The sequence below is a fragment of the Talpa occidentalis genome, unplaced genomic scaffold, assembly GCF_014898055.3.
Source record: "Talpa occidentalis isolate TD23 unplaced genomic scaffold, MPIMG_talOcc4v2.1 talOcc4.4, whole genome shotgun sequence".
Taxonomy (NCBI): domain Eukaryota; kingdom Metazoa; phylum Chordata; class Mammalia; order Eulipotyphla; family Talpidae; genus Talpa; species Talpa occidentalis.
The window spans coordinates 32,629,272-32,650,213 of record NW_023604295.1 but is presented as its reverse complement, the minus strand read 5'-3'; the positions used below and the strand labels follow the sequence as shown (position 1 = coordinate 32,650,213).

At 41.3% G+C, this 20,942-nt stretch overlaps 1 protein-coding gene across 6 annotated transcripts in view; it reads left to right on the top strand.

The window, feature by feature from the left end:
• The window catches only part of DGKG (diacylglycerol kinase gamma), a 203,708-nt gene that overhangs the window by 102,513 nt on the left and 80,253 nt on the right, over positions 1–20,942 (top strand). For all 6 annotated transcript variants that reach the window (XR_008553826.1, XM_037525245.2, XM_054700424.1 and 3 more), the window contains one exon: positions 6,528–6,592. Coding sequence is in view for 5 of the 6 variants with exons in the window: in XM_037525245.2 (XP_037381142.1) it covers positions 6,528–6,592 (65 nt within the window). In the remaining variant the exon portion in view is untranslated. The remainder of the gene's footprint in view (positions 1–6,527; positions 6,593–20,942) is intronic.

Below are 20,942 nucleotides of genomic sequence, written 5' to 3'. Positions count from 1 at the left end.
CTGAAAGGCAGTATTATCTCCATTTTATCGGTGAGGAAAAGGAGTGAGATTAAAGGATTTGCTTTCATTTTCTGCCTCCTAATCCAACCCTCTTCTGCTATTAATAAAACAAAAGAAAGAGGCAATCCTGGACTCAAGATCAGGTTCTGAGAGGATGGAGGAGTTAGACTAGGAGCAAATACAGCGCTCACTGTGGCCAAACCTGGTTCCTCTCCTCAGCAACCCAGCCTCAGTTAGGGTAGACAGCTTCCCTAGCCTCTGCCAGCTCCCCCTCCAATGACCTAGCCAGGCCCCTTCTTCCTCTTGGCTCACACACCTCTCTGCTTTTGGATCACTTGCTCAGGTTCTAATTCTCCTCACAGGAACACACGGACTGCAAGTCAGACTTGATTGAATAGTGGATGTGCAGGTGGTCTGGAAGTAGGGAATTCCCAACATTATAGTTTGACAAAACACCTATCTTTCGCCTAGAGCAATGAGAGCAGAACTTTCTGACATTGAGTCCTGCTGCACACAGGGCAGTTGCCCATTGGTAGGCACAGTCCTTAGCCCTTTGCACTTTGCACTTGATAAGAAGGAGCTGTAGCTTAGAAAGATAGAGACAAGTCCAAACTGGTGAGCAGTGGAGGAGGGAGTCACCATTGTGGCACTCCACAGCCCACATAGCTGTGGACCACTGAGCCACGTAGCCTCTGCACAGCCTCTCCATCTTCATGCCACCAGGCTCTCAGAATTTTAGTGTGTGATGACTCCCCAGTGCCCTTTGTCCGAAATGCAAGTTCCACTCCATGCTAGATTCTGATTAGTTTTCTGATTCAACTGGTCTAAGCAAGGCATGGGAATTTGCATTTTTAACAAGCCCCTAAGATAATTCTGATGTACTTGTACCAATTTAGTCTTCAGTGAGTGAAATCAACCCATTAGTGCGAGAATTATTAAAGGAAATGGCTCTTCACGGCAGCAGAAACCAGAACTGAGAGAAAAGAAAAGGCAGACAGGAGGGGAAATCAACATCTCAGAGAAAACCTTACTTTATCTGGATAACTGAGCCCTAATCCCAAAAGCCAAGACTGATCATGCTTTTAAATCTTTCTCACAAATAAGGAAGGAGGGAAAGAGAGAAACAGAGGGAGAAAAGAGGGCCCAGGTTAATTGTCCCCCAAAGAAATGCATACAACATTCTCCATCACCCTCAGTGGTCAAGGTATTTATTTACCTGGGATGACTTAAAATAATTCAATCTGTTCAACTTTCAAATAATAATAAAACTTCACCATATCTCCCTCGTACTTTTTTTCATATACCTTTAGCTTGTGCACATTTCATATTTTATTGCAAAGCAGCGAACAACCAGGATTGTTTTTATCTCATTGGTGTACCCTAGCCTTCTCTCAATAAAATGTTTGCAGGGCTTGTGTGCTCGCTCTTTAAAAGTTGGAAAGGGAAATTCTTGAGAAAACAAGGAACCAACACGCAACCCTAACAGAATCTGGGTCTGACATTTGCAGAAGCTCTTGCTCCCTATTTGACTTCCCAAACTTTGTAAGAGGAGAAGTAGGTATGTAAACCAACCCACAGTTTTACTTCCTTATGATGATTACAGTCGGGCTCCTTTGGCAAAGAGAGCCCAGCAAAGTCTTTGCCTCTTTTGAAGGACTTAGAATATCTTATTAATATCAAATGTCTGTTGCTCTTATTTATAAAGATGATGACAATGACCGTTATGATATCCCTAGGTGGTGAAGAATTTGTCCTGATGAGTTCCCAGTATACTTGGTGCCAATATTTAATGGATAAGGGAATAAACAGGGTAGCTTCTCTTGGCCTATGCCGGAAATGAGTCACCCCATTGTCACCCCATTCCCATCACCCATGCCAGCTCCTCACCAGTGAAGAGTGGTGAGAGTTGGCCTTCTTAGTGCCCCTAACTGATAACATCCTTTGGCAGGAGATTTTAAACATAGTCATCCAGGATGCTACTTCCTCTGACTTCTCTGGCCTCCTCTTGCTCTTTATTTTTGGATTTGCAAAAATGTCAGAATGGCCAGGTATCAGTGACAGGAAGTTTGGGACGCTAAGTAATTCCTGGGGTATGTGTAACTCTGAATGCCTCAAAGGCTCTCCTTTCACCAAGCTTTAATAGGACCAGTGAGCAGCTAATCCCTTGATTCAATGAAATCTATTTCTGATACTAGGGAAACCCAGGGGCCAAGGAGAGGCCACAACACGTGGACCCATCTGTAAGGTTACAGATAGATGGCACTTACAGACATCGTTAATCAAGTTTCCATAACGATAAACCTCCTTCCTGAGAGTGAACTAATCAACAAGTCATCATTTTCCTTGCAAACTTTTGGATTCCCTCCACCTCAGGCTCTTGTATATCATCTTGTGAGAGCAATGAAGGTGCAAAGGCTGTAGGACTCCCTGAAAAGACCTGCTCTCATTTTCATTTTCCAATCTGCCATCATTTTTCAGAACAATCCAATTTGAAATAATCTGTGTTATGTCTCCTTTCTGTCTTTTTATCTCCACAAGTGGTCAAAGTGACTTAGAACTACATTGTCTACCACGCTGGCCACACGTGGTTATTGTTTAGTTGAATAGGGCTAAATTGAGAGATGCTATACCTGTAAAGTACACAACAAATTTCAAAAATGTAGTATGAAAAAAAGAACATAAAATATCTTGGATATTCTATAGTAATCACTTGTGATGAAATTATTTAAAATATAATATTCAAACTATAAGAAAGTGAAAATCAAAATCAACAAAAACTATGAACCAGAGACACTTTTTGGGGGGTGGGGGGCGGGAGGGGAGGGATTGGGGTCAGAATGGGGGGATTGCAATTGTATGGGGAATATAAAAATAAAATTTATTAATTAAAAAAAAGAATTATATAAAATAAAATATTAATTTAAAAAAAATAAATAAAATAAAATATATTCAAATATTCTTATCTTTTAGTGAAATTGAAATAAATTTAAAAAGTCTATTTTTTAAGATTTATTTTTATTTATTTTTTTATTATAAATTTTATTTTTATATTCCCAATACAATTGCGACCCCCTTATTTTGACCCCAATCCCTCCCCTCCCCCCATCCCCCATAGAGTGTCTCTGGTTCATAGGTTATTTGTTGATTTTGATTTTTTCTTTCTTATAGTTATTCTTTTTCCTCGTCCCTTATTTAAGTTTTCTAGATTCCTGCTATGAGTGAGACCATCCAGTATTTTTCTTTTTCTTTCTGGCTTATTTCGCTGAGCATGATCCCTTCCAGCGCCATCCATGTTGCTGCAAATTGCATGTGTTTATCTTTTTTGAATGCTGAGTAATCTTCCATGGTGTATATGTACCACATCTTCTTGATCCAGACATCTATTTTGGGGCATTTGGGTTGTTTCCAAAGCTTAGCTATTGTAAACAGTGCTGCTATAAACATAGGGGTACAGGTGCTCTTTGGAATTGATGTTTCTGTGTCCTTTGGGTAAATACCTAGGAGCAGAATTGCTGGATCATATGGAAGCTCTATGTTTAGTAGGTCCAGAAATCTCCACACAGCTCTCCATAGTCGTTGGGCCAGTTTGCACTCCCACCAACAGTGCAGGAGAGTTCCTTAAAAAGTCTTTCTAAATGTGGCTATCAGAACAATTTTCATTTATTTCTATTGGACAGCACAGATCTAGACATCCCAATATCTCAGAATCTAAATGACTTCTCTTAATATTTGAAAGGGGCACAGACTTTTATTGTCTGATCACACCTTTGAAGTTGTAGTTCAGTGGAAAGTAGCATGTTTCTACACCAGTCATCATCTCCTCTTTACCCCCAACTCAGAGAAAGGAACCCAAAGAGTGAAACTGTCAAAAATACCATTATCATTCCATGGGTTTGCAATCCCCATCTCCATTCCCTCCCTTCAGAACAAAAGTCTATCTTGCTGTAATTGTTACCAAGGATTGAACTCTTGGAGCACTGGTTTGCAGCATTTTTTTTTAAATATATGTTTATTCATGCACACAAGAGCTGGGGTACAGTCCAGAGATGCGGGGGGTGAGAGGATTCACCAGAGACAGAGTGGGGAACAGAACAGGCAGATTGACCAAAGTGCACTGCTGAGGGGAGCAGCAGGCGAGTCAGGAGAGGTCTGCTGCGCCATGTGGGTTCCTCCCTGGCCAGCTGGGGATTGAACTTGTGCTGCAGAGGCTGCAAATTGACCCATAGTACGGTGCCCAACCCCTTGCACCACCAAGGAGGCCCTGGTTTGCAGCATTTAAATGAGATTATTAGTGAATGTAAATATTCCCAGTCCAGTCCCAACACAGAGAAGAAGGTGAATATTGACTCTCTTTGTAGCGCCAGGGGAGAGAAATGTGGTTGAGTCTTTACCAGCATTGTCTTTACAAGACCGAATAGCAAAGGAGCTGCTCAACTCTTCCCTGCTTTCTGTATTTACCTGGGGATGACATTGCCCAGTTAGGAACCATACTTAACAAACATTATTGCAAAATCTAGTTATGGGGCTGTGGGGGGAAGATAATTGGAACTCCAGAGATTGGGGACCTGTGTGCACATATCCCAAAGAAAAAAAAGCCAGGAGCCAGTCACAGCAGTAGTGGGGGCGGGGGTGGTGAAGTTCAACATGTGATTGCTTTTTTCTTTTCTGACAGAAGAAAATTAGCGCTTCAAAGGAACACAAGTAGATGGAATGTTTTCTTGAATTCTAGAGAAGCATTTGACAGATGTCACATGAATCTTATTCAGCGTGTTCACTGAAACTTGCTGAGGGCGCGGGAGGCGGGAGGCAGGAGCAGTCCAGGGGCAGAAGGCAGCGCTGCCTGGAGACATCACAGGCTGCATGAGTCCAGGGGAGACGCCTCAGGAGCTTTGCATATGTCCCACCAGAGTCCACAGGGGTGCCTAGCCTTCAACTCTCCACATGTCCTAAAATAAAAACTGAAAGTAAATCAGTAACTAGAATTTAAATGTTAAACTCCGAAAATGTTATTTCAGGGAGGAATGTTTGCCAACCCAAATAAGCCCATATTCTTGACTTGCTGTCTCTGCTTTTAAATAGTGTGCTGTTAGCTGAGTTTATTCCTGTGACAAACAAGGATATTACAGAAGCTCCCCTTTGCCCCCTAATTTGCTTCTAGACTTTCTATGCCCACCATTGGCTTCTATTTTATTCACCCTACATAGCACATGATCAAAAAAAGCTTCACCAAACTGTACTTCCTGATGTTCAAAAAAAAAAAAAATCAACATTCAGGAATTTTCTTTTGTACAGTTTCCATATTGAGAAAAGAGTTAATATGCATTTGCTGAAAATTCACTGTATGTATGGAATTTCCATCTTCTTTTAGCACATATTCCAATAAATGAATTTCTCCATTTTTTTTCCTGCACAAAACTGAATCAACTGCCTTGATTCTGTGCCCCACCCTTCACCCCTAACCTCAGTTTGCCTGTTTATTTCTAAAGCTCACCACCTGCACCTAAAGTACTGGCCCGGAGCCTGACAGGGAAGGAGATGTTATACAGTCTTCTGCTGGGAAAATAGACCAATAGTGAGGGTGGAAGACCAAGTATGAGAAGGAGAGATGAGCTCAGAGTTGATTCTAGTGTATTCAGATGCTAGCAATAACTAGGAGAACTGGCCAGGACATGGAGGGTAGACTCAGAGGTAACTCAGGAAGTACTGGCCGGAGGATGGAGACCCTGGAAGCCTGGTGTCCTGGGAGCCACCCTGCCTGTGAGTTCTGAGGAGCAGGTGACCCCTACAGCAGCCATAGACCATGCAAATAGGAGAGCAGCCGAGAAACCCTAGAATGTGGTGATGAGATTAGATTCACTGAACTTGGTGACAGTCATTTCTGTGGCGTGATCAAGAAACAAAAGCCAGAAGTTTAATTTTTTTTAATTATCTGCTAAGCATGTTATCCACTACTACCACTTTTTCTACTGATCTGGATGATTAAGAGTTACTATATAACAGCCTCTGTCAACCTCAGTTTTCTATGTTGTTGGTGTACTACAGTTATGTAAGATGTTATCGCTGGGGAAGCTGAGTGAAAGGGATGCAGGAACGCTCTGTACTATTTTTGCAACTTTTTGTGAGTCTTAAAATATTCCAAAATAAAAAGTATTTTTAAAAAACAGAAGGAGTTAATATGGTGAGACGTTTCCAAAGATTCACACCCAGTCCCACTCCAGGTTCCTCTACACTCCAACTGCTCCCAGACCCAGACACCCTGTCCCTTCACAAAGGGCAGCAGTGACCCCTTCACATCCCCAACTACTGAAGTTCGGGGTGGGGGGCGATGACTGAATTTGCAAGGAGTCAACTGGCACAGGTTCTACAAGTGTTAGGGGCACTAGCCCCCAACCTTGATCACAGTGTCCCCCCTCTGTGGCCACCTTGTTCTCAGGATTGGGGGATTCAGGTGGAGCCTATGCTTTCCTTCCACATCACATAGCTGCACCCACTAACCATGGCCCCGCTTTCTTCTCTTTCCCTTTCAGGATGCTTCCATTGCACACAGATTCCACGTGATGAGAGAGAAACACCCTGAGAAATTCAACAGCAGGTAAGGGGGCCTGAGGCTCAGGTGATGTGGCTGCCACCCTGCAGCGCAGCTGGCCTCAGCTAGGTCTCACCTGACCTCATCCAAGTGTTCTGGGCCTCACCGCCTAAGAACTTTGCCTTCCTGTCACATTGCCAGAAGGACGGTTTCCATTTCCAAGAAGAAAACAATGTCAAAAACCTGCCTTGCCTTATGCTGGTCCCCCATCCCAGAGGATGCTGCACAGAAGGAGGGATGGGGGGGGGGCGACGCAAATGGTGGTGCCCCCCCTTGGGATGGGGTCTGTTCCTCCTGGCTGCAGGAACCACCTCCTGCTGGGCTTCTGCCGCTTTCTCAAAACATACAGCGCCCCCACCCTCAGCCCTTTGCGACTCCTATGAGGAAGAGCAGGCTGGGTGGAGGGGCCTCAACTTTTTCAGTCTCAAAGGGGTGGGGGACTGCAGTCCCAAAGGACCACAGCCATGAGGAACGAGAGTACATGACCTCTGCCTCCCCCACCAGCAGAGGGCAGCGGAGGGCGATCCCTGCAGAGGGCGGCAAGACAGGAGCCGCCCAGATACCCTCTCAGTCAGGATGTTAGGTCCAAAAATGACAGGAGAGAGAAAGCCAATTGTTTGCAAACAAAACAAAACCCTTCTTAACTGTCAATAGGAAATTTTCGAAAAATGAGTTGTGATTGGCAAGTAGCTATCCTCTGGAATTGTTAAATTACCTTTCTCCCATCTTCCTTTCTATTGGCCATTTTCCAGCCCTTCTCTTTCCCCTGTGTTATACCATTCCAAGATGACACTGGATCACTCACCCTAAGGAAGATGGGGAGGAGGGACTCAGACAGGATCTGCAGTGCTTCATTTCATTCTCCAAAGCAGAGGCCCAGGTGTTACGTGCAGCCATTGATTTAAAGCCTGCACCCAGGAACAGAAAAACTCCACCCTTTTCATCTGTAGCCCTTCCCCTGTGGCAGCCTGGGGGTTAACAGATAAAAAAGTCTTTTTAGGAATCAGAGATGGAACAAAACAAAAGTATTGCAGCTTCAGGAAAAGTGATCTGTGGTATCTAATAGTCAAACTGACCTTAGTAGGGCATGCATTGTGACAGCCCTAGTCTTTCCTGCTGGCCCATACACAGGCCACACACGCTCATGAAACACTATTAGCAGGTGTACTTTCAGCCCCCTGCCAACTATACTCACAAACTTACAAATCAATTCCCTTCTCACAATCTATTTCATTCGTAGATACACAAAGTCACTCCATCTCTTCTGTCCTCTTTGCACAGTTACCCTCATGCATACTCATGGACACAGTCTTATTAAGATGTCATATGCTTGTGAAATTCATGAGCATTTCTCCCTCCTTCCCTCCATCTCTCCTTCCCTCTCTTCCTTTCTCTTATTCAATGAATATATGTTTTGGCAATGTACGATATGCCAGGCACTGTTCTGTAGGTGTTTGGATAGACATGTGTAAGGGACTCACTGTGCAGTGGTGGGGACATACTGGAAGAGAAATAGACACCGCAAGGGCAAGGAACTTGGCATGGAGGGCTCAGACAGATGCTTGACTCAAGACACAGGAAACAAGTGTGTATCTGCCAGGTCGACAAGAAGAGAGGGCAACCAGGGAGAAGAATCAAATGTACAAAAGGATCCGAAGGACTGAGAGTACAGCATGCTGGGGAAAGAGAAGGTTACCTAGTGTGTGCATTGTGTGGTCTCCTGGCAAGAAAAGAAGCAAGACCTGTGTCGCTTGTAGAGAGCAACCAAGCAGAGAGAGGGAGAAATTTCCCCATATTCCAAAGTCAGTAGAAGGTCAACATCTGACATAAATAGAGCAATCACCTCCCTCCAGGATTAAGTACAATTAGACACATCTGTCAGTAAAAAAAAAAAAGTTAAGTGAGGATTCCAATACAAAGCATTGACAAATTCACTGCAACCTGAATGACTTTTTCCTTCTCTCTTCTATTGCAATTAGCAAAACTATTCCTTGCAGTGAGGTGCACCCTTCACCCTTCAGGTCAAGGTAAGGTGAGGTTAAGGTCAAGGTAAGGTGGTCCCTGGGATGACAGGCACAGGGATTGGCATGTAAATCCATGCTAAGTGCTTTTAAGTGAAGACATAGTGGAGGAGAGGAAGGCCCTGATTCGTAAGGTCCCAGAATGCTTCTTATTAAGCGTGAGTCCACGCTTCCTCTACCATGCCTGCTTGCTCATGTTGAAAATACCCAGGAGTGCCCTATTTGTCCACTGAGAGGCAGCCGAGCAGCCACTTTCTCCGGGCTTCCTTATTTAGCATTGGAGATAGTTTTAAATAGGCAGGTGGTTGTAACCATGGTTACCCCATTACACCAGAGGCTAAACTTAGGAAGGGCCACAAGGGATAGGAAGAAAGCTTGATACCCAGGATTTGGAAATGTAAACGATATTATCAAACAAGGCTTCATTTGACTCGGCTCAAGTTAGATTTTCCAAAGCATAGTCACTGCCTGGCTACAAGTCCCTACGTTTAATGCCCAGGGCGGTGTCCCCAGGGATAACCCTGAGGCTAAAATCTCGGGAATTGTAACTGTTTTGTTTTAAACAAGAGAGTGTGACTAGTCAGGACTAGAATTTATCAGGAAACTTGAATCTCTCACTGTGCTCATTCAGCTTTCTGAGCTATTCTACCAAGGTTTCTTAACCTAAAGCACAAGGCCTCAGGAACCCTGAGAGTGCCTTGAAGTTATAGGAAAGATATTGAGTGTATGTGTGTAGGGAGTAAGTTCATAACTATCAGAAGTTCATAAGGGGCCCCAAAATCTCAACTGGTTAAAAGTCACAGTACTGAGGCTTCTGAAGCCTGAAGTACATCAAATCATGATTCCACTTTGGGATTACAAGAAATTCTTCCCCAGTGGTTCTCTACACAGGTTGTTGCCAGGGAAGGTGGCTGGTTGCAGGAAAGTTACAAAGTTACATAGCTTTGTAAAGGAATAAGAGCTAGATCCAACATCCAGGAAGATGAGCCAAGTATGACCGGCAAGGGGGAAAAAAGCCATTCAGGGTAGAGATGGGGCTATGTTCAGCCCCACTTCTATACTGACAGACTAATTATTACTTGCTAATTTAAGAACATTATGAAAATTATCTTCTCATTGTTGGCATAAATTACAGAAGAGAGATTTAATTCAACTGAGATGGTAATGTGTTAGAAAGTGTTTTAGGTATTAAAGGTAAATAAGACATGGCCCTGTCTTCAAAGAATTCATAGTTAGGAAAAGTAATCTTGAAGAACTAGTTACAGTGACTTTCACATAAAAAGATTACATTTAAGGCCGTATGGCATACAGGAGATGGTATGGTATAAGATACTTATTAATGATTGTAGCTCTATATCACTTGTAAATTAATTATTCAGCATGGTGTCATGAAGGTATTATAATGGAACCAAATGGTGTTATACAGGAATGATATCAAGAACTGTTATTTTTTGAGTTCCTACTAAATGCTAGGTGAGAATCTAGATTCTTTAAATAGATTGGATTATTTAAATCCCAAAATAACTTCATACAATAAATATTAGCATTCCCATTTTACAGTTAAAGGAGCTGAGCCTGACAGAAGCTGAGTCATCAGACCAAGGTCTTACACCTTTGTAAGCAAAGGATCTGAGAGGATTCTTTTGTAGCTCCCAACTCTGTTTGCTGCACCTGCTGTCTCCCACAGATTTCATTTAGCAAACGCCTATTGCATATCAAACACTCTTTATACATGATCTCACTCAATTGTCACAGTAACAGGCAAGGGTAAGCGCTGCTGTCCCCATTTCAGAAATAGAGAGACTGAGGCTAAGGAGGGCAAAGCTATTATTGGCTTGATCCACCTCTGTGAATTGTCTCTGTGGGAAAATGCCTGCTGAGTTCCAGAGGGGACCACAGATACGCTGTCCACTCTTACCTTGTGTGCTATGCCTCTCTCCTTATCTCAATGTCTGCAAAAGGATAAGGACCAACTAATGATTTGCATGGCAAGGAGCAAAATTAAAATGCAAGACCTCTTGTTTGAAAATCATGAATAATTTCAAATCAGTGACAGCAGAGCACTAAACCAAGCCTAGGTCCTGGAAGTGGGGGCCCTATACAACTATTAAGATCTCACACTAATGAGCTGGCTCTAACAAAGAAAAGTTCATAAAAAAAGGGAGAGAACTTTGCCCTTGGAGAGTTTGCAATACAGACAAAAAGAATGGATGAAAGAGGGTTTCAAGGAGGGGAAAAAGGAGAGGGATTTTCAGTTCTTCAGACAGGCAGCAGTCAGTATTAGTGCATTGCATGGAGGTGCCACTAAAGTCTTCCAGATATCCAGTGCTCCATGAAGTTTCTGGATTAAGTCTTTGTGAAGGGTTTTGTATTTATGGACTATATACATAAAAGCTACCTAATTCCAATGTCACTGTCAGTAAGTGTCCAGGGAGAGAAGTCTAAGTATGGAATTTTTTGTTGTTGTCAGAAGCTCAGAGCCCTTGAGGAATGTGTTGTTCCAAACCTGTTGAGTGCCATCCACTTGAATATGTCCCTCAGCAGTTTAGGCTGAAGCAAGATATTTCCTGTTAGGTCCTTCAAAGGGACCGAAACAGTGCTTCATTCCTACCAGAGCTGACCACCTTTCCCAAAAACCCTTGTAATTAACAGGCCCTGGAGTGTTAGCTTTCCTGGACCCAGGCCATGGAGTACCTAATGAGGGGTTCCCCAAAAGCCCTAATGTAGCCTGAGTCCTTAAGTGGTTGGAAACACATCTTGCAAATAACTAAGCACTTAATAGATATTTATAGAAGGAGACAGCAGGGTATAGTCTAACTTGGCATCAAAACTTGGCTCTACAGCTTACTAGCTGTGTGACCTTGGGCAAGTTACTTAATCACTTAATCTCTTTAATCCTTTGCTTCCTTCCCCAAATATCTTTCGAGGTTGCTCTAAGTATTTAATGAGGTAATGTGTAAGTTCCCAGCACATAGTAGGGTCTCAATAAACATGTGTTGTTTAACATCACTGAATGACAAGTGTAAGAAAAGCATTGTTTTTAATTGCCAATAAAATAGTGGCAAGAGAAAGCTATTCTGATGGAGTGGCAAGTGGGATTCACTTATCATAAGGTCTTGCTTCGTTGATATAACATTTCAACTGAAAAGGTGGAGGACAAGTAAAAGTTGGAGAAGACTCTGGTCATGATACATTGAATCTGTCCAAATCCCTCTCTTAAAGGATGGGAGGATGGCACCAATTAGCCAGGGTTGGGTTGGATTCTACAGAACTGGAACTGTAGAGCAGAGTCCCTTCACTAGCTCATGGTGTCCAAGAGGCAGAGGTTTGGGGTCTGAATACTTGAGATTCTAAATCCAATGCCAAATCTAGCCTAGAGGTAAGATTGTGACAGGGATCCCAGCCCCCAGATGATATGGTAACAGGAGGAACAGGGTGGGAGTGAGTAAGAGGGAGTTACAAGAAGGTGCTGTGTGCTCCATGGATACTTAAGGCTTATCCACAGGGGCACAGAGGGCACACAGGGCAAATCAGATGATTAAAATGTGACCACCTTCCTTCCCTGATGCTCACTCTCCCCTCACCCACTTAACACCTCTTCCCCCACTTCAGATGAACACAGAGATGTTCTGTGGGAGGCAAAATAGAAGCCATCAAAGCTCAAGTCACAGAACTCTGGAAATTAAAGGGGCTCGTCTCTTAAATACCTGTGCATAAACTATATCACCATTTGCATAAGATTTTCTTTTTTCTTTTAATCAAAAATGAAATCACTCTAAGCTATTCTTGCCAGGAGCCCTGTGAAGTTGTCCAGTGCTATAACCCAGATGCATGACTTTCCCAAAGTATAAAGGTAAACAGCATGGTTAAAATCCCCAAAGCCCTCATTTTGTGCCTAAACTGGATTTTGCTATGCCCCCATCTAATATTTAGTACCCCAAAGGAGACCAGCCCTAAGTACCCAGAGGTCCAAACTTTCTCCCCATTTCCTTTAATATATCAAACTTTTTTTCAAATAATTTGAATTCAGAAAAACCCCAATGAAGTTGCTTGTGACATTTTCTATTCTCCTAAGTATAAAATAAATGCAAACCTTATCTTTGTGTTCAAATACCTTTGACTTTTCAAGTCCATTCTGACAGAGCAACTTACTTAATTACTTGAATGTTTATATACTAGTCCACAAAACTGTTTACCCCCATCCCTCCCAGAGAATGAAATAAATGAAATATGGGCTCATGTTTTTTTCACCAGGCCCTCATCATTATGCAATTGCAGAAGACCAGGTTTTCTTGGCTGTTCTATTTGTTAATAGCTCTTGAATATTTGCAGAAGCTAGAGAATAGCAATATGGGTAATTTAAAGCTGTAGATGATCAGAGATTTTAGGAAGCTGTTATTTATAATTTCATGCAGCTCTCTTTGTCCTAAAGATTGAAATTTTATATAATTTGATGAAACCGTAAAATGAAATTGACTTTTAACATTTCCTTTATTACTCTCCTGGCTCCCAAGTCCATGGTGAAACAGATAGTATAATGTCTCAAATGGGTATACACAAGTGGCCTATATATCTCAAGACTCCCTACAAAGTTGCTAGTCCACCAGAATAATTTCTTACCGTAGTTTAACAGGCCCTTTCTTTTAGCCAGGCTAGAATAAAAAAGATATGATTCATGTTAACAACGAGTAGAATCAGTTTGTGATAATATCAAAAGGAACTTGAAAGCAGCTATATTTTCAAGTTGGCCAGATAATCCCCAAGTTATCAGTATTTACTGATTGATTGATTTCTAGAAATATTTTCATCAAAGAGTTCAAGTTATAGTGTATAATCAAATTCACAAAGGTTAAGGTCAGCATGATAACCTCATGAAAGAAAATCAAAGTACACAAATATAAAGTAAGATAGGAAATGGCTGGGTGCTGAGGCTGGTGTTCACTGTCTGAAGGCTTTCCAAAAGGAGAAGCTGGGAAGGTGCTGGAACTTGAAATCATATCTTCTAAGGAAGGTCTGAATTTGGGGTTGTCTTACCCAAAGACTAGACTTTGGGAGAAGTGATAATTGGTCTCAAATATTTAAAAATATTTTCTCATAGAAATTATTTTAAAAATAATTTCTCATTTTTTCTCATAATGAGAAAAAATATTTTCTCATTAATGGGAAAGGTGACTAGAGACCAGCTTGAGCCCCAAATAAAGGACATCAGTTCTACTATATAGAGCCATCCTCAGGAGCAGGGGATTGTTGAGAGGTAGAGGTGAATTTTCATATTTTATGCTCAGGCCACTGTTATCAATCATTTGGGGGCTCCAGTGAAGATGTGTGCCCCAGAGCACACATTCTATCATCAGACAACCTGGATTCAACTGCTAGAGTTATCACTACTTATGTGTGACCTTTACCAAGTTATTCTTCCTAAACCTCAGTCTGCTCATCTATAAAGGTGGGATATACTATATTGGTTTCCTATGGCTGCTGCAACAAATTACAACAAACTTAGTGACTTAAAAATAACACACACTTATAGCTTTAGAGGTCAGACGTCTGACATATGTCTCAATGGGCTAAAATCAAGGTGTCATCAATGTTGCACTCCTTTCTGGAAGCTTTAAGGGAACATTTCTTTCCTTGCCTTTTCCTGCAAAAAAGAGCTGCCCACATTCCTTGGCTTGTGGCTACTTCCATCTTTAATGGCCAGGCAAGTCTTTCTCAGGTGGCATCCCTTTGACATGACAGTCTCTCTTCTGCCACCCTCTTCACTAAAAGGAATCCTGGTGATTACATTGAATCTACTCAAATAATCCAGGATAATCTCCCCATCTCAATACAGATTATATTCCATCTGCAACTGTAATTCCCCTTGCCAAGAAACTTGGCATTTCATATTCACAGATTCCAGATATAGGAACATGGACATCTTTAGGACATTGTTCTGCCCACCTGAAGTATCTTACCTCATATAATTATTTTGAAGTTCCAATGAAACAATGTATTTTAAGTGCTTATTACCAAGCCTTGACACATCATGCTTGCTATCATTATTAATATTTTTATAAAAACAGATCCTACATCAGATAATAGTCAGGTTAGATGACTCAGAAGCCCTTAAAACACTGAGATTTGGTGATTGCCTAAGAGGGACGATAGATAAATAACTATTGGTCATAGGATATGAGTCATTAGTGTAGTAATATATGGTATATTTTTTTCTCCATCTTAATAAAGGTTTTTCAATAAAATATCAACACATTTATCATTATGTGATTTAATAATACATCCCGTAGTGTGATTACATAGTATATTGCAATTTCATTATAAATACTTTTTAATGTTCAGAAAAATTAAAAGAAAAAAGCAATCATTCATGATCACAGCTCAGAAACATGATATGGCCATTTTCATGCATGTCAGTAATTTACTTGATATACAAATTTAAATTTTTTAAATTTTTTATTTAGTTTAATTTTTAAGCTTAATTTAAAATTTAAAATGTTAAATAATCTTTAAAATTGTGTAATAACATGTCTCAATGAGGTTGTAAATACTATTTTTAAACAATTTTTATACAAGTGACTAAGAAAAATAAGTCATATTGCTTTCCCCAGAAATAAACACAGCATTGTAACATATTTTCCTTCAGCACTTTCACTGCACAATTTTATTTACTTGAGATCACACTGCATACACTGACTTAAAACATTACTAACACAGTAGCAGTTATAAGTTATGAAAGGAAGATGATATAAAGGAGCTGATTGGAGGGAATTTATCTGCTGGGAGAGTTTTAGTAGTCTTTTCCAATTAGAGAAATTCTAATGATTGTGTTTAGTCGATCTCAGAGTTTTAAATACAGCATTACTCAAGTTGCTTTGCAAGTGAAATAACTATGGAAATAGCTACTTTTGTGGAAGGTAAATAGAAAGATTTGATTCTTTTAGCTTAATCCCTAGCCTTGTATATAGTTTTGCTATATCTGAAAGAGATCAGCATGTGTTTGTGTGTCTTTGGTAGCAAGAGCTGCTTTCTCAACTCTGTTGTGGTAGTTTTGATTTTTTTTGTTTGTTTGTGTGTCTGTGTTTAAGAACCAGGGTACAGGCCAGATGTATGGGAGGGTGAGAGGATTCACCAGAGACAGAGCAGGGAGCAGAACAGGCAGACTGACTGAAATACACTGCTGAGGGGAGCAGCAGGTGAGACAGCAGAGGTCTGCTGCACCATGTGGGTCTCTCCCTGGCCTGCCGGGAATCGAACCCGCACTGCAGAGGCTGCAGACAGCTTCACAGCGCTGCTCTCAACCGCTTGCACCACCAGGGAGGCCCTATGGTGGTAGTTTTTTAAGCACATGTGATTAGCAGGGTGCTTATTGAAGTGCTTAAAAAGATGTATTCCCCACTAAATCAGCATTGCTCCAACCCACACTAACAATAGACACCATCATTTATTGAATGCTTTCAAGAATTTTTTGTATATTATTTTTGACTAACACAATTTTACAAGTATAAGGTAAATATTATGGACCCATTTACAAATGAGAAAACTGAGGCTCAGGAAGATCACACAGCTTGCTCAAGAACATGCAACTTGCTAAATAGGGGAGCCGCTATTCAATCCTAGGTCTGTCTGATTCCACGCCCCGCCCTCTTCCTATTACACATCCCTATTCTCAATGCCCAGTGTGGTAAGCACTCAGGAAAGAGACTACAGAAGAATCGCAAAGATAATTCATGGGACCCATGAAAAACCTTAAATAAACCCAAGTAATTTTTCTTGGCGAGAAGAAGCAGAGAATGTACTAGGAAGGGGCCTCAAGTGCATGATGGAATCACAACAGGAAATAGTGACCACACCTCCTTACTCTTCAGCTCAGGAAAGAAGAGGGGGGGGGGTTGTGCTTCTAAAGTGAGGAATTGCCTTTTGGGAAGGGAGGAGGACTCTGGCCTGGAGACATTTTAAAGGCTAAAATGAGTTATTGAGCAGAGCTGTGGAATGTCTTGCAAAGGTTTCTAAAAACAGAAGACAGCCTCGTTTGTCTGGGATGACAAACACACCATTCCAGGGGTGAGCTCGTCACACCTACCAAATGAAAGTCCTCCGCTTCATGCCCCACAGTTAACTATGGTGTCCCCTAAGTGACCTCTTACTTCTTGTTCCTTAGCACCCAATTGTTCCTCAAGAAGTCCCCTCCTCAGTACTTCCCGAGTCCCCTAGTCCATCTTGATACTCTTCTCTCTCAGGTCCACCCTACCCAGGGCTGCCATGCATTTTGCCCTGTTGCTACCACATAGCAACATGTCCCACTTTATAGAATTTAAACTCACCTGCTTTGCATTCCAGGCCCATTATAAAATTCTCCTGCTCTAAAGCCAGTCCAGTCTTATAATTTGCTTCCTCCATATTCTCACTGCCCCCATGCAAACCCTTCATTCCTCAGTGTGGTGTGACATCTCCTTCTGGGGCCTAATCATCACCTATTACTTGTTTCGAAATGCAGTCCAGAATATTCTGAACACTCCCTCCCTGATCCACCCTATCCCTGGCCTCATCTTTCTCTTAGAATCAATCTATAGACAAGGCTTTTGACACATTTCTGCCACTATGATTTTTCCACATTGTCTTCTTTAAGTCATTGTTTTGGTGCTAAATAGTTTTGTTTCCATATCCATCGTAAGTTGCTCACTCATAGTAGGGTCTGAACCCTTTTAGAATCCCCTGACTAAAACCTGAAAAGTGGGGCAGAGCAGGTTCTTCCATTAGGCCGGAAGGCATGGAGAATCTGTTCTGTGTTAAAGTCCTAGAGGAATTCATGGATCTAATGGGGAACATGGGCCTATCCAAAAGCCATTAACAACTGTGTTAGAGTCCTGAGGTTGCCATGACAAATCACCACAATCAGAGTGCCATAAAACAACAGATATTGATTCTTTCACAGTTCTAGAGGCTGAATATCAGAAATCAAGGTGTCTGCAGGTTTGGTTTCTTATCAGGCTGAGGGAGAACCTGGTCCAAGCCCTTCTCCTGGTGCTTGCCAGCAATTCCAGCTATTCCTTGACTTGGAGCTGCATCCTTCCAGTCTCTGCATCTGTCCTCACACGGTGTCTTCCCTCTGGGTGTCTGCTCTCTCTAGCTAAATATCCCTCTTCTTATAAGGACACCAGCCATTGGACTTGGCACCCCTTAGTCCAGTATGACCTCATCTTTACTTGACATCTGCGAAGATCCTATTTCCAAATACAGTCACATTCCCAGGTACTGGGGTTAGGTCTTCAACTTAAGTTTTTGGAGGACACAATTTAACCCACGGCACCAACCTTCCCTCAAACCCTATAAAAGAAGGAAATGTGATATATTTTATGGTGAGCTTTGTTTTAGCAAGAGGACACAGATAATGAGAGTGTTGTGGGAGAGAGCACCTACCTGAGAAAATAGGATGAGATTTCAGAAAGAGTGCAAGCTGGAGACAAATGGGACTTCTCCTAGGAAAGGAGCCAAGTGATACTTGGAGGAGGGAAGCAAAATGAGCTAAGGCAGGAGAGTGAGAGGACACTGGACATGAGAGAAAAGACCAGCAATTTGGAGGTGAGGCGGACAGGCAGGTGGGAAGCAGCCATGGCAAGGTCTTGATGCCCTGCACATGAGTTTGCACTTCACCCCACAGGTGAGTGAGTGGATGAAGAGCTGGTCAGTCAACAAATGCTCTTGGAATAGATCAATGAGAGAATGTATGATCTTTCAAAGCATTACTAAAGCAGAAATTTCAGGATTCCTAGAAACCTAGGGACCTTTACATACTGAGCCTTGCTGAAGTGTTAGAACAGCATGGGGTTAGTTCAGACAGAGCTTGGGGGGCAGAGGGGAGGTGGTAAACCCCAGGGGGAAACGGAAGAGGAAAGAGGTGAGGGGAACCAGCTCTGCTAATTTGGGAAGCTGGTACATATTAAGGCCAGAAAAATAATGGAAACTAACCACAAAGCTTTCTTACAAACCCTGAACTTTGAAGCATGCTATCTGGTAGAAATCCATATTGAAAAAGATCTACATGTCATTCTCTCTTCCTCAGCATCACAATTTCAGATTCTTTCATAAAGAAATCACTTAGGTGTCTTTTAAACTTCGTGTTTTGTCTGTTTTTAGCTTCAGAGAAAAGAATATCAGAGTTTATTATACCTCTGTTACTTTACTAGTTAGAACTTTGACAAGGGTCTTTGCATGGGTTTGTTGTGATGCCACAGAGTCCATCTTTATATTTAGAGCTGATGGGATTATAAGCATGTTCATTTCAATATATTGTCTGTAGACTGTTCAGGCTTACACATTTTATTAAAAAAGAGGTTGAAAAACAAGATGGAAGACTCATACTCTTAAGAAAGATTAAGTGATTAAGTACAGTTCCTCGTTTAGATCATTTACTAAAGGAGAGTTTAATGCAGCTATTCTTTGATCAAAGGACATTTTGAAAACAGTGTTTTCTGTACTTATCAGGAAACTCAGAAACTCTATAATAGAATAAATGAATTATCTCTAAAGAAACCCCAGGCAGATGGCTTTATCACTCCATGTGTTAGGCTGTGTCACCCTTTTGTGAAATGAAGATACCAATCCCTGACTTTGGTTGTATTCAAAAGGACTAAGTTTCAGCTCCCACCTGCTTCTTACTTATTTTGTATCCTGGGGAAAGTTACTCACTTCTCTGATTCTTAATTTTCTGATGTGTAAAAGGGAAATTACAACTACATCATGAGATGATTATGAGAATTAGAACAGATAAATAAATTTGAAATGTTCCAGGTACTGGTATGATGCTATTAATAAAGATGGGAATTTGTAAAGAGAGCGTGAAGCAGTATATAAGTGAGTACATTGTAGAATCTCTCATTAAAATAGCACAGTGTTGTGAGTCTTATCTGTAATAATAATTTATAGACTCTTACCTTTGGGCAGTACTTAGGTTTCAATGCCCTCCCCAGTGTAAGCATCACTTTCCATAAACATCCCCTAAGAGGAGTCATCAAATCTCTACTTTGAAGATTGTATATCTCTACTTTGAAGATCATAGGAGTGTTTAAGGTTTTTTTTTTGCCTTACCACTTCATATTTTACTAAGAAAGCATTTTCCCAATCTCCTAATGCTCTTTAACGAAAAGGAGCTCTCCTCATTCCAAGAATGTACTTATACCCCCAAATTGCTAAAGCATCAGAGACTTACATAATTGCTGAATATTCGTGTTTATTGAAACTACACTTAGATTGAAATTCCTCACTGTCTAGTAACAAGATGTTTTCTGTTGAATGAAGAGTTCCTTTAATCTTGAAAGTGGACCTTTCTGGAGAGCATTCCAAAATGCCAATCAAGCCAAGTGCTCTACCTTTCCTTTGAACTCAATGAGATGAAAGTGTATCTATAATCTTCAGCTTTGGGTTATCACAGGCCAAAAGGTGATAGGAACGTCATGGATAAATGAAAATCCCAAGATGTTAGTGAACTTTTATTGGAGATTTCAATATGGTGCTAACTTACTCAGTTCTCCCTACCTTTTCTTTCTCACCTTGTCCCTGAACTTGAGCAAGAGGGATGGAAGGCTGCTTATACTCAGGATTTCTGCAGACATGTGCAGGGATGGTGTGATGACAACAGAATAGAACAGGATACCCTCTGATTTGAGCTCATGGATTAGCTCATTATTTGCATGTCTGACTTTTTCTCCACCTGACTTATGATAAATGTACTAAAGAAAAATGAAATAGTCAACAGTGAGCCAATAGATTAGAAAAGAAGAGATTTGAGAAATGGATAATTTGTCCCTTAATAAACAAGACTTGATAGTTAACATTCATAAGAGCCATCTGTTTGGGCAAAGTAGAAAATTCAAGGGAAAGGTAAAATGAGCTTATTAAGTTCTTTCTCCGGTAATTAAAGGACAAGTTCATTACTCACTGTTCCATGATTGTCCAATAGTTGTTAAACCTACCAGGTTATGCATGACTTACAAACACAGAGCAACTGAAAAAATATTTTTCCCAGAAATGATGGACTTGTGATATTTTATTTCTGTGCAGATGATCTTTGCAAATACCAGTAGCATCAGTTCTTAACCTGCTGCAGCTGGTCAGCCTTTGAAATCACCTATTAGGGTTGATAACCAAAAGTCTTTGGTTATGAGCTCAGATGGGAATGATCAGATTGAGAAGGAAGGAGGGCATTATGGAGGCAGCTTCTAGGAAAATTTCCAAGAGGAAAGTACAAAGGTCTCTATGAGGGGTCATAATACAAATCAGTGAAGCAGCTAATGTAAATGAGGGAGTGGGTGGATGTAAGGCTTCGGGGAGTGGCAGGA